The sequence below is a fragment of the Azolla caroliniana genome, unplaced genomic scaffold (genome assembly GCF_043228905.1).
Source record: "Azolla caroliniana isolate FFs.n. ecotype wild unplaced genomic scaffold, voAzoCaro1.0.p SCAF_1, whole genome shotgun sequence".
NCBI lineage: Eukaryota > Viridiplantae > Streptophyta > Polypodiopsida > Salviniales > Salviniaceae > Azolla > Azolla caroliniana.
In genome coordinates, this window is record NW_028230436.1 from 24,027,756 (window position 1) to 24,040,981 (window position 13,226).

Below are 13,226 nucleotides of genomic sequence, written 5' to 3' on the forward strand. Positions count from 1 at the left end.
CATTTGCATGATTATCATCAATATATTTTGGAAGAACTTTCAATTCTAATGGTGAAAGGTTATAAATTAGTCCCCATTGTGGTACCTTCTCAAGATGCAAATCAATGGGACAATCATATGGCCAATGATCATGAAGTATCTTGGCCTTTACCTAATCTAACACATCGGAAAATTCGTCATACTTTGATGGTAAATGGACCTCAGAATCTTGTGGGTTTGAAAACAGGGTCATGAGCACCACAAACATGAACAACTCTTCTACCCTAGCTTCTTTACGTAACTTGAGTACTTACTTGATTTAATTGCGTCTTTGGTCGATGTGGACAATGTATTGCTATTTGTCCTAGACCACCACAATATATGCAAACTCGATTTGCTCGACATCGTTGTTTCTTTGCTTTAGACAAAGGAGCTCGGTGACATGTTGCACCAATCTCCATTGGACTAGGTCTATCAAAAGAATTAGGATTGGGAACTTGCATTGGTCTAAAGGTGGCTAGGCTAATGTTGAAGCATATGTTTGCTCAAATCTAAGCCTTGTTGGCACTCAAAACATCATCCAAACAAATGATTATCGCATTGAACTACGTGGTTAATAACTTTTGTCAGCGATTTAGGTTCATCGCGAAATGTTAGGAGCAAGTCATTACACAAATCACGTCGGAATAAGTCCATTAGCACCACTTCATCCCAAAGGATACCACAAGCAAGAATACAAAAATCTACTGCGTAAGCTGAAACTAGCCGATCTCCTTGACACACTCTTCAAAGCTTGTTTATCTTCGTTCTTACACTATCCCTCCCCCTCTCCTTCCATTCCTCTTAAATTTTTCTTATAACATAGGTCCATATCTATCTTGTATTACAACTATACATCTACGAATTGTTAATTGCACTAGAATTTGAAGTGCATAATTTAATCCAATTGATTAGTTATCACAAGATAATGCATGACAAAGTTGCCATTTTTACCTTCAGTTCATCATTCATGAGACAAGCATAATGAATCACATTCTTGATTGTTATTACAACATTTTCCTAATAACAATATGTTCACCAATGAAAATCCTCCATGCTATATCACAAATTCTCCAATCTTGGATGTAGCAATAAGACATTTAGTTTATTTGCAAATAGGCTTCAACCACATTCATTTCAATGATTAAATCATCCACTTCTCATTCTATCTTTTATAACAAGAACCATTTGGAAATATCTTTGAAGATGAGCAACTATTCCTAACCATCAAGAAGAGTTTACATAACACATTTCAAGTTAGGATTCAAAATATCAACTCAAACCATGGAACTCCATGTGTATCATATTTGTGTAAACATCAAGAACATTTTACATTCTTATATAAGAATAATCTCATTTATAAACTAACACTCTAAGTATCTCAAAACAATAAAAAATCAAGAACATTTTACATTACAACACATATAAGAATAATCTCATTTATAAAGTAGCACTCTAGGTACCCCAGAACAATCAATAAGTTCTCATTCGTATATAATTAGTCTACAAATGCATGGTTTAATACATTATGTTAATCTATATCAAATACATGGTAGTTGCCCATGTATGAAAGAAAGCTTCCTCGTAAATGTATTTGACTCCAAAAACATATCAATATCATTGCTAGTTTTCCATTTCCCTTATATTTTGCATTATGTTCTCAAAATCAGCCAATGTAAAGGCATGTATGGTATGAAAGGACGGGCTAGTCAAGGATGAGTATCACTTGCTTTTTACATGCTCTACATATGGTGCAATTCATGAAAGTTATGCCAATATATTAAGAGGGGGTGATGATGGAGTGTCATACTAAAGATAACACCTAGACGGTTGAGCTCATATCTGTATACCTTATTCACACATCAATACTTGGTGCTTCAAAGCATGAATAACCCTTCTTTGGAAGGAGACACACATCAAGAAAATGTTTGTACTTAGGTCCCGTGGGTCCATATTGACCTCTCTATGGACAATAAAAATATCTATCCATCTATCTTCTTCTCTTTTACTATCAAATAGAATACAACTTACAATGATAAGAGTATACTATGTTTATATCCACAAGAAACCATTGCTTTTTAACACTTTTGGTTTCAAGATTTTTAAGTGTTATAAAATTATTCAACAAGCCTAAAGTCAATGAAGCGACGTTTTTGTCAAGAATCTTTGACATTATTGTGCATTCATTCTAAATCATTTTGCTCGCAAATATAATCTTTGCAATCAAAAATCTTCAAAAGAAGGCAAAAAAGCCCTTTTGAAGCTTTATTTATAGGTAAAGTACATGAGTTGTTTTATACTCTTCTATAAGAATCTATAAACAAAATACACACAAAACACTAGGAAGAATATGCAAGTCCCATTGCGGTTAATGCTCTCGATAATTACTCAGGCTTGTTAAAGTCAAAAAGTGATTGACAAGTCTTCTCCTATATCTTTTTTGGCGAGTCGCTCGACCAAACATATCGTTATTTCCGCGAGGTATAAAATATTATATGATTATACATAGGATGTATTGTGGATAACATGTATCGAAAGAGCATTAAATGCAAAGAAACTTTGAGATATTATCAAATCATAAGAAAGCACCACTACATGTTTTGAGCGAGAACATTAAATGCACTGAAATGGTTGAAAATATCAAACCATAAATGCACCAGTGTTTGAATTGGATTCCCCTTGCCAATCCGTCCCTAACCTGTACTTACAAATCGGACAAGTTGCTTGTTGCCTTAACCATTGATCTATGCAGTTTGCATGGAACTGATAACATTAAAAAAAGACCATTAAATATTTGTTACAAAACAGAAGTGGCAGAGCAGTCTAAACATAGTTTGTTACAAATATATTACAATAATATATTATTTAGGTTTAGGTTTTGTAGGTAGCAGAGCAATATAAATCCCGCAATTGTTTATGTATATTGTTGTTATAAAATAACAATAATATATGGGATTTAGGGTTTGTCTAATGCTTACTTGATGAAGACAAGGCAAGCTTCTCACAATCTCTCCGTCCATAACTTGTTCAAGACACACACTACATGTCAACTCTTCGTCTCTTCCTTTTGATGGAGAATCCGAAATGATTATCGCATCTGATTTTTTCTGATGAGATGGAGGAAAAAAAGTTTTCAGACTTAGCTTTGTGTGCTTAATTCTGGAATTCATGCTTCCTTTTCTTGATAGGTAATATTACACACATGCATTCACCCAAAAGTTGAGAAGATATCTATGGAACGAGCATACAGTAAATCCAAGTTTTCACAGAATAGAGATCATACCTATATATAATTATATATAGTATGTATATGTAGGATGTCATTATTTCCACGACGTTATAAAATTACAGCCAAAATTCCTATACATCCACCTCACAACATAAACAATTGCATTGGTTTTCGGCAACAAACAATGTGTCATTTACAGCAAATATATGGGCTATTTATCAATTGTTGTGACATTTTGATTCATAACTAAATATGATCCAAGGAGTCCTTAATTGATATACAGAGAAAGCATCCAGTGTTGGCTTTTTCACCCATTAGTTTTTTCGGACGCTAGATCTTGTGCCTCCCTCTTTAAATCATCCTCACTGTTAGCTCCTACTCCAATAACACTGATAAAAATTACGGGGGAGAAGGATAGAGAGACAAACCAGTCCCATCTCACTTGACGTAGCCTTTTGTGAAGAGGATCCTTTTTCACTGAATTTTAGAATCATTTCATATGTTAGTCCATTAAATTCTAAAATTTCCATAACCAGTGAATTCAAAAAAAATGTTATATAACTGTCATCTTTATTTAAACTGCATTCGACTGAAAATATGCCTCTGCAAGTTTACATATCTGAGCAATGACTGCAACTTTGGGCATCTTTCTTATGAGGCCACATGATCAATGGCATATGATGGATAGGTTGATGGGATTACAGTTTCAGAAAGTTTGGATCAAATAGGGCAATTCTGGATTATTAAAATTCTTTCATTTGGTAATATAATGATTATTTTTACAGAGATTTGCAACATTTGCAAAGCTGTCATCTACGATGATAAGGAAAATATGATACACCACATATCTATTACATAGAAAATCAAGGTACTGAATTCCATACCTGGTTGAGTGATTGCCACTTCTAGCTTGGTCAGTGTGTGATTTATGCTTATGCAACGGAAGAGCATTAATTTCCGAATCAGTTAGAGAAGATACACCAGGAGGATTGTCCCCATCTAATGCTCTCAATGCATCATAGTCTGTTCAAAATAGAAATCACAAACATATTTTGACCCATCACAACAAAGACACATGTACAGTTCATCCAATATAATCAAATTCCCTGAAAGATAATAAAAAAAGCATGTGTACAAACCAAAGAGGAATTCAAAAGTAGTCCTGAGTGTTCCCTTAATTCCCTAAGTTTTCATTACTTCTCTAAATGCCCCTAAGTTTTCATTACTTCCATAAATGCCCTTAGTCAATCCCCCAAAAGAAAAAACTATATGAGAAATTATGCAGTCAATTCATCCCCTTCTTTATCAAATATATGTATGTTCTCTTTGAGCAATTATATGGTCAATTGATTCCCTTTTCTCTCACTTTCTGGGGAAATTTCAGAGAAAAAGGAAAACTTGCGGGTATTTCAAAATTTTCCCCCATAAACTACAATAATATCAAATCATATACAAGCATGGAATACTTACCAAGGTCATCAAAGTCTCGATCAAGTAGGGCAAGCTGCAATCGAAGCCCTTGCAAACGGCCTCTTGTTGCAAATGCTATAGATGGTGGCATACGCAACCGAAATTCAGTATGACCAACTATACCGCCAGAACCACCACCAGCAGCAGCATGTGCCTGTGCTTGTGCCTGCAATTGTTGGCATATAGCATACACTCGTAGACCCGTTGCCACAAGAAAAACACCCATCCCTAGCCAAAGCTGTAAGAGATCAATATAGGGTACCTTAGCTATTTCATAGATTACAGTGCCTTTGTAATAGAGAAGTTGAGGTATTTTTGAATCTAAGTATACCAAAAAATTTGGTGACATTTGATGAGAGTTCAGAATCATAAACAGCAAAAGAACTGAAAGCCAAACAAACAATGTTATTTAGTTTTTAGGGCATGTGTCATAAACCTTGGCATCCTAATTCCAAACATAAACCTACATAAAACATCGTGAAAGTTTGAGATAAGTGTGATCATGCATAATCCAGATTCCAGACCATTAATTATGTAATTATTAGAATTTAAGTTTAAAGTATTCATATAGTTCTTGAATATGTGATCATGATGAATGTACCTGTAACAATGAATGCCATTGAATTCGAATTGACTGCCCTTCCATTTCCATTAAACCTCTGATGGAAAAATCAAGTCAAATAAACAAAATGCGGACCGTCCGAAGAATAATCAATATTATTTTGTTTGCTTGGGAACAAACCAGAATAATTATATACCTCTTTTATAAGAGTTTGAGTTCAAGACGGGAAGAATGAAAAGAGATTTACATAAAATATCAAATAAGAAAAGTCATGCAAAAGAAAGGATCGGGAAAAAGCTATGATACTTCTTTTGAGACTACTTAAGGATGAACTCCATATGCCTTAGAATCAGATGACGTGTGAAACTGTAGCCAGTTAAACATATTGAGATTTACATCATTATGAGGGTTTTTGCTGATACAACTGACATAAAGCGGTTGATGCTCCTAATACTGGCAGCGTACTAAAATGATTCACCTTAATTAATTTCATTCACAAAATTCAATTGAATTGGCAAGATCAGTTGTCAAAATTTTGGCTATAAATTATAAGTCCTTGTCAATTTCAAGTCACTGTAAATTCCAATGCCAAAAACGCCGTTTTGAGCTTAAGACACTAATCCTATCGTGCTTTTTCATGCTAAGATTTATGTTGCAATACTCAGCTTCTTTATTGAGGTGATGAGAAAAAGAAGCTTTTGTTAATCTCCCAAGCACCTAGATATAAGACTGATTCAAATATGCAGAACAGCAGAAGGGAACATGGTTATATATGTATGGCAGAAAAATCATCCAACTCGATCTGAAATGGATCTATTCCCCATAGGGGGGAAGCTCATTCATTGCAAACAATTTCATCCCTATATATTTAACTTTTACAATAAATTCTGCACAGAGTAACTCGTTAACAAATTTTCTTTTTAGTTGCATAGCTGGGGTAGAGTGTGGCGAGTCTATTGAGTAAGACTAGGTCATATCTATGCATCTTAAATTTTTGTATAAATTTTGCAAAAAGTAAACAATGACCAAAGCTCCACCTCTATGATTGAAGGCATATCACCAAAACCTCTTAAGTGTGGCAATGTTAAGTTAATCTAAGTTTGAGAAGCAAAACAACAAAACTCAATGTGAAGTATTAATGCTCACTTCTAATGCTTTTATCTGAATATTACTATAATACTTTATGATAACATCAAACACACAATATTAACAGAAAAGGATGAAGAAAGGTATATACCACATTGCGACGTTCAGGGATAAAATCGGCAAAATGCCCACTCTCCAAATCACCCCGTGGTCCCCGAAATACAAAACTCATAGAGCTCTAAAATATAGCCCAACTGTACAGCTTCAGTATAAGATCTCCTTTCCTAAAGTATGTTACCTGTATACATTCTATAGCTCCAAATGAGAATTTAACATATTGAAAACTGCATATATTTATCTTATTAACAATTATTAACCAGAACGGGGAAAATCTAGCCTAAAAATGGAATATGTTGAAATGCAAACACCTTTAAACAGGCCAAAATTATCTATAACACCAAACAAGAGATTATATATCATAAGTGTTATCCCGTCTTTGAGAACAAAGAAACAAAAATAAATATTAGTAACAAAATAAGTAAATAAATAAGAAGTGAACAGAATCTTGTTATCAGTGCATTAAGATTTTCAAGTCAAATAGATTGTAACTTCTGCCTTCTAAAGATATCTAACATAGGTCAATCCAAAATGGGGAGGTCTCCAAAGCAAGGGAAGCACCTGCAATGGTGGAAGATAATGACATTTACTTATTGATGACAATGGTGGTGAGATCATGGTCCATGAGGCTAGGGCCTACGTGCATGGAAAATTGTTATTGCCCAATCTACTGTAACCCATTTGCTATGTCCTAGTCGGGAGACCATTTGTGTAGCCTTTGATTGACATGTAACATGCATTGGTGTGATGGGACTAAAGAAAGTTGTGATTTTTCTTTGTTAATGAGCTTGTGTGGTTGTATTCTTGTCCTTCAAGAACTTTTCCCTGTGTTTCTTGAGTTCTAGCACGAAAAGCCCCACTACTAGTCCTCATATTACATTACATTGCATCCTAGGCCTAAGCTTTGCTTAAAGAGGTAATAGTATCTCTCTCTATTTCATTAAAAAACACTGTTGTACCAAACATATTGCAAATTCTTGCTTCTAGAGGTATTCATGCATATCTGCCTCCTCAATCTCTAACTGATGTGAAGAAATTTGCAGCTGCCTTATCACACTGCGCAGCGCATCGGATACATGTATGTCCATATATGAGGGTCGGACGATGAATCGATCCTTCGATGTGTGTGAAAAGTGTCTTATAGTGGGCCGTCTTCCTACCAAGTAATGTATTGGGGCTGATCCATGTTATCTTGTTTTCCAAGCTAATAGTATTAGTTTGAATCACTCTATTCTTTTCCACTTTGATAATGTTTAGATGGGGACAATCTAGGCTATATTGGAATGAGGATCGTGCATTATGCGTATGCCATGTGACTCGAACCATTGTTGCATTTCAACATATGAACAATGAATATCTCCATATTCAACAAGTTGTTTTAATCACATAAGTGCAAACCTTGAGTTACCTTCGTTTAGGGAACTCCCCAAGCCATTGGAAACAGGTCATTGATAGGAATAATGCCTCGGTGATAATGGATGTTGCTCCCATCTCTACCCGGATTACATCATGGGGCACCAATGCTTTGCCACTTATCATGCGGAGAATTATTGAAACTAAAGGTCTCTCTAAAGCTTTCCAATTATTTTCCTTGTTAAGACTCGGTTCCCACATTTCTAATCCATCGAGAAGAGTTGGTGTGACAAGTGTATCAAATAGGCACAATTAGTTCATGGCTCTTGGAGCTGCAAATGTGCACATTGTCTCTCAAGAGCACCAAGGGTTGCACATCCACGAGAAAGTCGACCACAAGAACACTTCCATAAGAAGAACCTATGTATGTTTAGGAGTGTGTGTATGCCACCTTTCCTCTTCCAAGAAGAATTCTGGTTCTGATCTTGTTACCCATGCTTGACTGGTGTTAAACACCATCAGTTTAGTTTTATCCATGTTTATCGACAAACCTTTACCCGTACAAGCGTTTAGATGTCTTTGTCCCAAAGAGTCGGAGATCAGCACAATATCATCAGCATATAGTAATATTTGTATGGTTAATACCTAGATAATGACATCTATGTACATTTTCACTCATTAGTTTTCCCATTGGAACTCAACCAAATAGAAACAAAATCCTTTCACATTTTGTTTTACGATGTCATGCATGTCTTGTTCTTTAGCCAAACATATGCAACAATGTAGGATACTTACACAAGCCGGATCAAAATATATTCTTCTGTAATCATAATTTATAATCAACATATGTACGATACTTCCATGCAAACAAAATTCATTTATGTTATTATAGCTTCTATCAAGTACAAAGCCAACCTTCTCCATCACACTTAAAGAGGTCTCTCTTGTTCATTACTGAATCAAGTATCAAACATGTAAATATGTAGGATAAATCCACAAGATCGACAATTTTGAGAATTTATCATTGAAGAATAAAGACACACTTTGCTTTAGAGCATAATTTTATCCTCGTTTTTACATGGATCATGTATGAGCAACATAGCTAGTTAATTCATGAATCATGTATAAATCACACATGTAAAGATGCAAGCTACTTTGAAGGAATTGTGCACCAAATAGAATCATCAAAACTTAGGATGATCCATCTAAAGGCATTCACATTATGTAAAATTTCTAAATGTAGAAAGATTTATCAACCCGGTAAACATGTATAGACTACTCAATAAAAAATGAAGCTTCAGATGTAAAGCAGAATATTACCTGTAGGGTATTCAATAACAGTGTGTATTTTATGCACAAACTGTGACAACAGGAGAATTTTTTGAATGCATGAATGCTATAATTTTATACCATAATATTCAATAAAGGCATGATTTCGGCAAAAAAAAGAAGCTGTTCCTGATTAATGAATTTTACCTTTTTATGCGAATGAAAACATTTTTTCTGATTCTCTAAATGGATTTCTGAGGACGAAAAGATTGAAATCTTCCAATTTCAAGTTTCAAAACAGATGGGGAAAAAATGCTAGTAAAAAGAGAGAGAAACAAACAGAATTAGGGCTAACAGAAGCGGAAAAGGCGGGAGGGTGGGACCTGATTTATTTTTATTTTTCGAAATGGATGAGAATTTTCCAGACCTAGGGGGGCCCAAATTCGTGGTTTTCTTCGCCACACAGAGTGAACTGCAGCAGAGCTCACAGAAGAAGAAGAAGAAGAAGAGGAAGAGGAGGAGGAGGAGGAGGAGAAGGAGGAGAAAGCAGGAGAGAAGTCATTATTATGTGCAATTTATATTTTGAAGAATTTACAAAAGTGTCCCCCTCCCCCAATTCCCCCCTTGTTAAGTAAAGTAATTATAATTTATAAGTATGTATATGTGTATCTTTTAATTCCCAAGGTTAGGTAGGTTGAAAGAGCGCAAGGCATAATCGATTGCTCGAGTATTCTTCTTCACCATATCCGTGCAGCTCTCATATTGTGGCTTCTTCTGAAAGGAGGTGGGTTTGTTGACTACTGAGCAAGGACTTGTGTGGTAGTAAGCTATTTGCGACCACCATTACTTGCTCGTGTAATGGTTGGCTCCTCTATGGTGTTCATCAAGGGTAGCACTTCAGAGTTTTACCCCTAGCCATAATACTAATATTATGGTCACTACATTGCCATTAGGCCCCGGTTAACATGAGTTAAGCTAGGGTCGGGCCCATTAGCTTACAACCTTTTAACCTTCAGCCATTCGTTGTTTGATCGAATAATTATGCTTCTCATAGGTTGTAGCTTAGGCTACGTCCATGATGTGGCAATTCTTCCAATCCACTAAACCTTTTCGTTGGGATGTGTACCTACATGAGAATTAACTGCAACTTCCTTCACTCTCATGGAATACCATGAATTTGTTAACGAAATATTCTCCACCACTATTAGACTAACGACAGCAAATGTTAAATAGATTACGGCTAAGGTATGTCCATTAACTTATTTTGTCGTCTAGATATGTATGTTTATGTCTATACTCGTAGTAGTACAATCTAGATGCGGGCTCTAAGAAACATCAGAACGTTCATTGGATTATGAGTATTTTGCATGCGCACACACACACACATAATCTAACCACGCTCCTTGATGCCCTCACCTCCCAACTCTCTATTGTAGTCCATACCTCTACCATGAGTAGTTCTCCTTACCAAACACCATCTAAATGCCACCTTCCTAGGAATATGGTGAATATGCCCCAACTTGTTGGTATGATGAGGATTATATTTTAAGCAATATCAACAACTTTTTACAATTGTAAGCATCACAGATATTATGAAAAAGCTAGCCCCAATCAAGGATCCCCAACCGTGGCATTTTTATGCAAAATGATTGTATAATGTCCCTCCCTAGTCCCCTTTGACACAACCATAAAAAGACTCGCCCTAATTCATCCACCTTCTCCACTTCATACAAGGTTGAGAAGGGTATTCAACACCTTCAACTAGGACGTTTGTCTAATCACATAAGACTACTAGGCAAACATCCAGGTGTGTGCCCTTCTCCCGTCACACATGTGCAATAGGGGCTTAATAGAGTGCCTTCTTGGCACATGAACCATGTGCATGATTTTGCCCATTCTAATCAAGTAACTATCATATTGTCGTGATTAGACACACACTTGCCAAACTTTATGGAGCGGGTCTTGAAGCAAAACTCAACATTAATGTAATGGTTGAAGAGATATGAGCCTCAAGCCAAGCGGAATTGATGCATACGTACACCATGTGTATGTATGTATGTATGTATATTTATATTTATACGCATAGTTTTGATAAGCTACTTTATCGATATATTTTACATTTTGTGGCAATTTATAAAAATATGCCCCTATTTTATTAAACAAGAGTTTCACAAGTGAGCTTTAATTATTTTGGGTCTTATCCATAAATCATGCATATGTGAGTCTTAATCTTATAATTGAGTGTAGATCAATTTAATGTTAGAAAATGCAAAGCAATTAAATGTTAGGCATTGAATTGCTTTTCATCGCATACTCAAAGCAAACCTTAGGTGTTGAATTGGTCAACCTTTTATCGCCAAAAGGCAACCAAAATTATATGTAGAAATCCCATTTGTTGGGTTTGTATTTATAAAAGATAAGAAGTACAATCCCTAATTCACTCACCACTGTCCCTTCATTTATGAATTCGATGGGACTTCGTTTAGTGTGTTATATGTAGGCTCAAATATCTAGTTGTAGGAGGAATGTTGCTTAAGCAAAGTATGATTTGTAATAGTTATTCTTAATTTTTGCTACACTCGACCAAAGAAAACAACCAAAACAAATAAAATTCCCGAAGAATCAAATGTGGCATTTCCTTTGACATTTAATGGACATGTATATAATCCTTGAAAGTTACACGTTTACACGGTTCCCTCCAACATTAACATGATATATAGCCCATATGTACCATAATAGTAGAAGGCACGATATGCATCATGCATAATGCCAATGCCTAGACAATTACGTGACACATGGCTTATTTTGTGCATTAATTTTGTACAAATATTCATAAAGATTAGCATCATTGGTCAAGAAAGAAACTTAATTCATGAATGGGTTATCAATAACGACAATAGGTCCAGATGTATGTGGTATTTGGAGTTGTGGAGTGAAGCTGAAGAAAAGAGCTAGGTTTTCTGGGCAAGATCAAGCAAAGCCCATTCCAACTGTACCATAAATTGTGATGTTAACTCACCTTTTTGTTTTCTTATGTTAAAATACTTCTTTCGTTTAGAATTATAATGAGGATAAAACAAAACGTGCAACATGTGTTTTACGAAAAGTGCACCTATGTTGAGAGAATAGGCATTCAAATGTCAATAAAGGCCACTCAATTTTTATATCTATGTCGATGAAAAAGAGAAGTCGATACGAGTGAGTGCCGCATTAATACCCCATCAATGCATATGTGTTACTATTGTATGACTACTTATACGCGCATTTAACTAACCACTTTCATGTTTCACTTTAGAAACAATGAAGTGGAATCAATTCATGCACACTAGAATAATGAGAAAAACATGACTTGAAGTTCTAGCACCTAACATTCATCCAACTTATATAACTTGATAAACTTCTCGAAAGGAGTCAAATGGGAACAACCATTATTCTTATTGATTTGAAATACTTTTTATATTTTACATTTGCAATACCTAGATAATGACATCTATGTACATTTTCACTTATTAGTTTTCCCATTGGACCTCAACCACATAGAAACAAAATCATTTTACATTTTGTTTTACGATGTCATGCATGTCTTGTTCTGTAGCCAAATATATGCAACAATGTCGGATACTTACACAAGCCGGATCAAAATACATTCTTCTGTGTAATTATTTTTATAATAAACATACCTACGATACTTCCATGCGAACAAATAAATTCATTTATGTTATTATAGCTTCTATCAAGTACAAAACCAACCTTCTCCATCGTGCTTAAAGAGGCCTCTCTTGTTCATTATCGAATCAAGTATCAAACACGTAAATATGTAAGATAAATCCACAAGATTGACGATTTTGAGAATTTATCATTGAAGTATAAGGTCACACACTGTTCTAGAGCATAATTTTATCCTTGTTTTTTCATGGATCATGTATGCGCAACATAGCTAGTTAATTCATGAATCATGTACATATCCCACATGGAAAGATGCAAGCTACTTTGAAGGAATTGTGCACCAAATAGAATGATCACAACTTAGGATGATCCATCTAAAGGCATTCACATTAAGTAAAATATCTAAATGTAGAAAGATTGTGCAACCCGGTAAACATGTATGCAAACGATGACACC

General features: G+C 35.2%; 1 protein-coding gene across 4 annotated transcripts; it reads right to left on the reverse strand.

Annotated features, from left to right (window-relative positions):
- Positions 1-2,303: 2,303 nt before the first annotated feature.
- SDIR1 (RING/U-box superfamily protein) lies at positions 2,304-9,631 on the reverse strand. 4 transcript variants are annotated; one of them, XM_087327437.1, is made up of 9 exons: positions 9,488-9,631; positions 6,517-6,663; positions 5,319-5,376; positions 5,049-5,101; positions 4,718-4,955; positions 4,132-4,270; positions 3,676-3,724; positions 2,997-3,125; positions 2,304-2,781 (listed from the first exon to the last, which is right to left on the reverse strand). In XM_087327437.1, the coding sequence occupies exons 2-9, from the start codon at positions 6,595-6,597 to the stop codon at positions 2,659-2,661; spliced, it is 870 nt and encodes a 289-aa protein (XP_087183563.1). In that variant the 5' UTR covers positions 6,598-6,663; positions 9,488-9,631; the 3' UTR covers positions 2,304-2,658. The 4 variants fall into 4 exon arrangements, with proteins under 4 accessions (XP_087183563.1, XP_087183579.1, XP_087183572.1 ...); XM_087327453.1 differs by having other exon boundaries at positions 6,517-6,674; positions 9,488-9,617; XM_087327446.1 differs by lacking the exon at positions 9,488-9,631 and adding an exon at positions 9,312-9,386.
- Positions 9,632-13,226: the final 3,595 nt, after the last annotated feature.

Excerpts from the sequence above, each read along its gene's own strand:
- SDIR1 (XM_087327437.1), bottom strand. The coding sequence starts at position 6,597 with ATGAGTTTTGTATTTCGGGGACCACGGGGTGATTTGGAGAGTGGGCAT. Across the intron at positions 4,271-4,717 it reads TCGAGACTTTGATGACCTTG|ACTATGATGCATTGAGAGCA; the intron begins GTAAGTATTCCA and ends TATTTTGAACAG. Across the intron at positions 3,126-3,675 it reads CGTCAAGTGAGATGGGACTG|AAAAAATCAGATGCGATAAT; the intron begins GTTTGTCTCTCT and ends CCATCTCATCAG.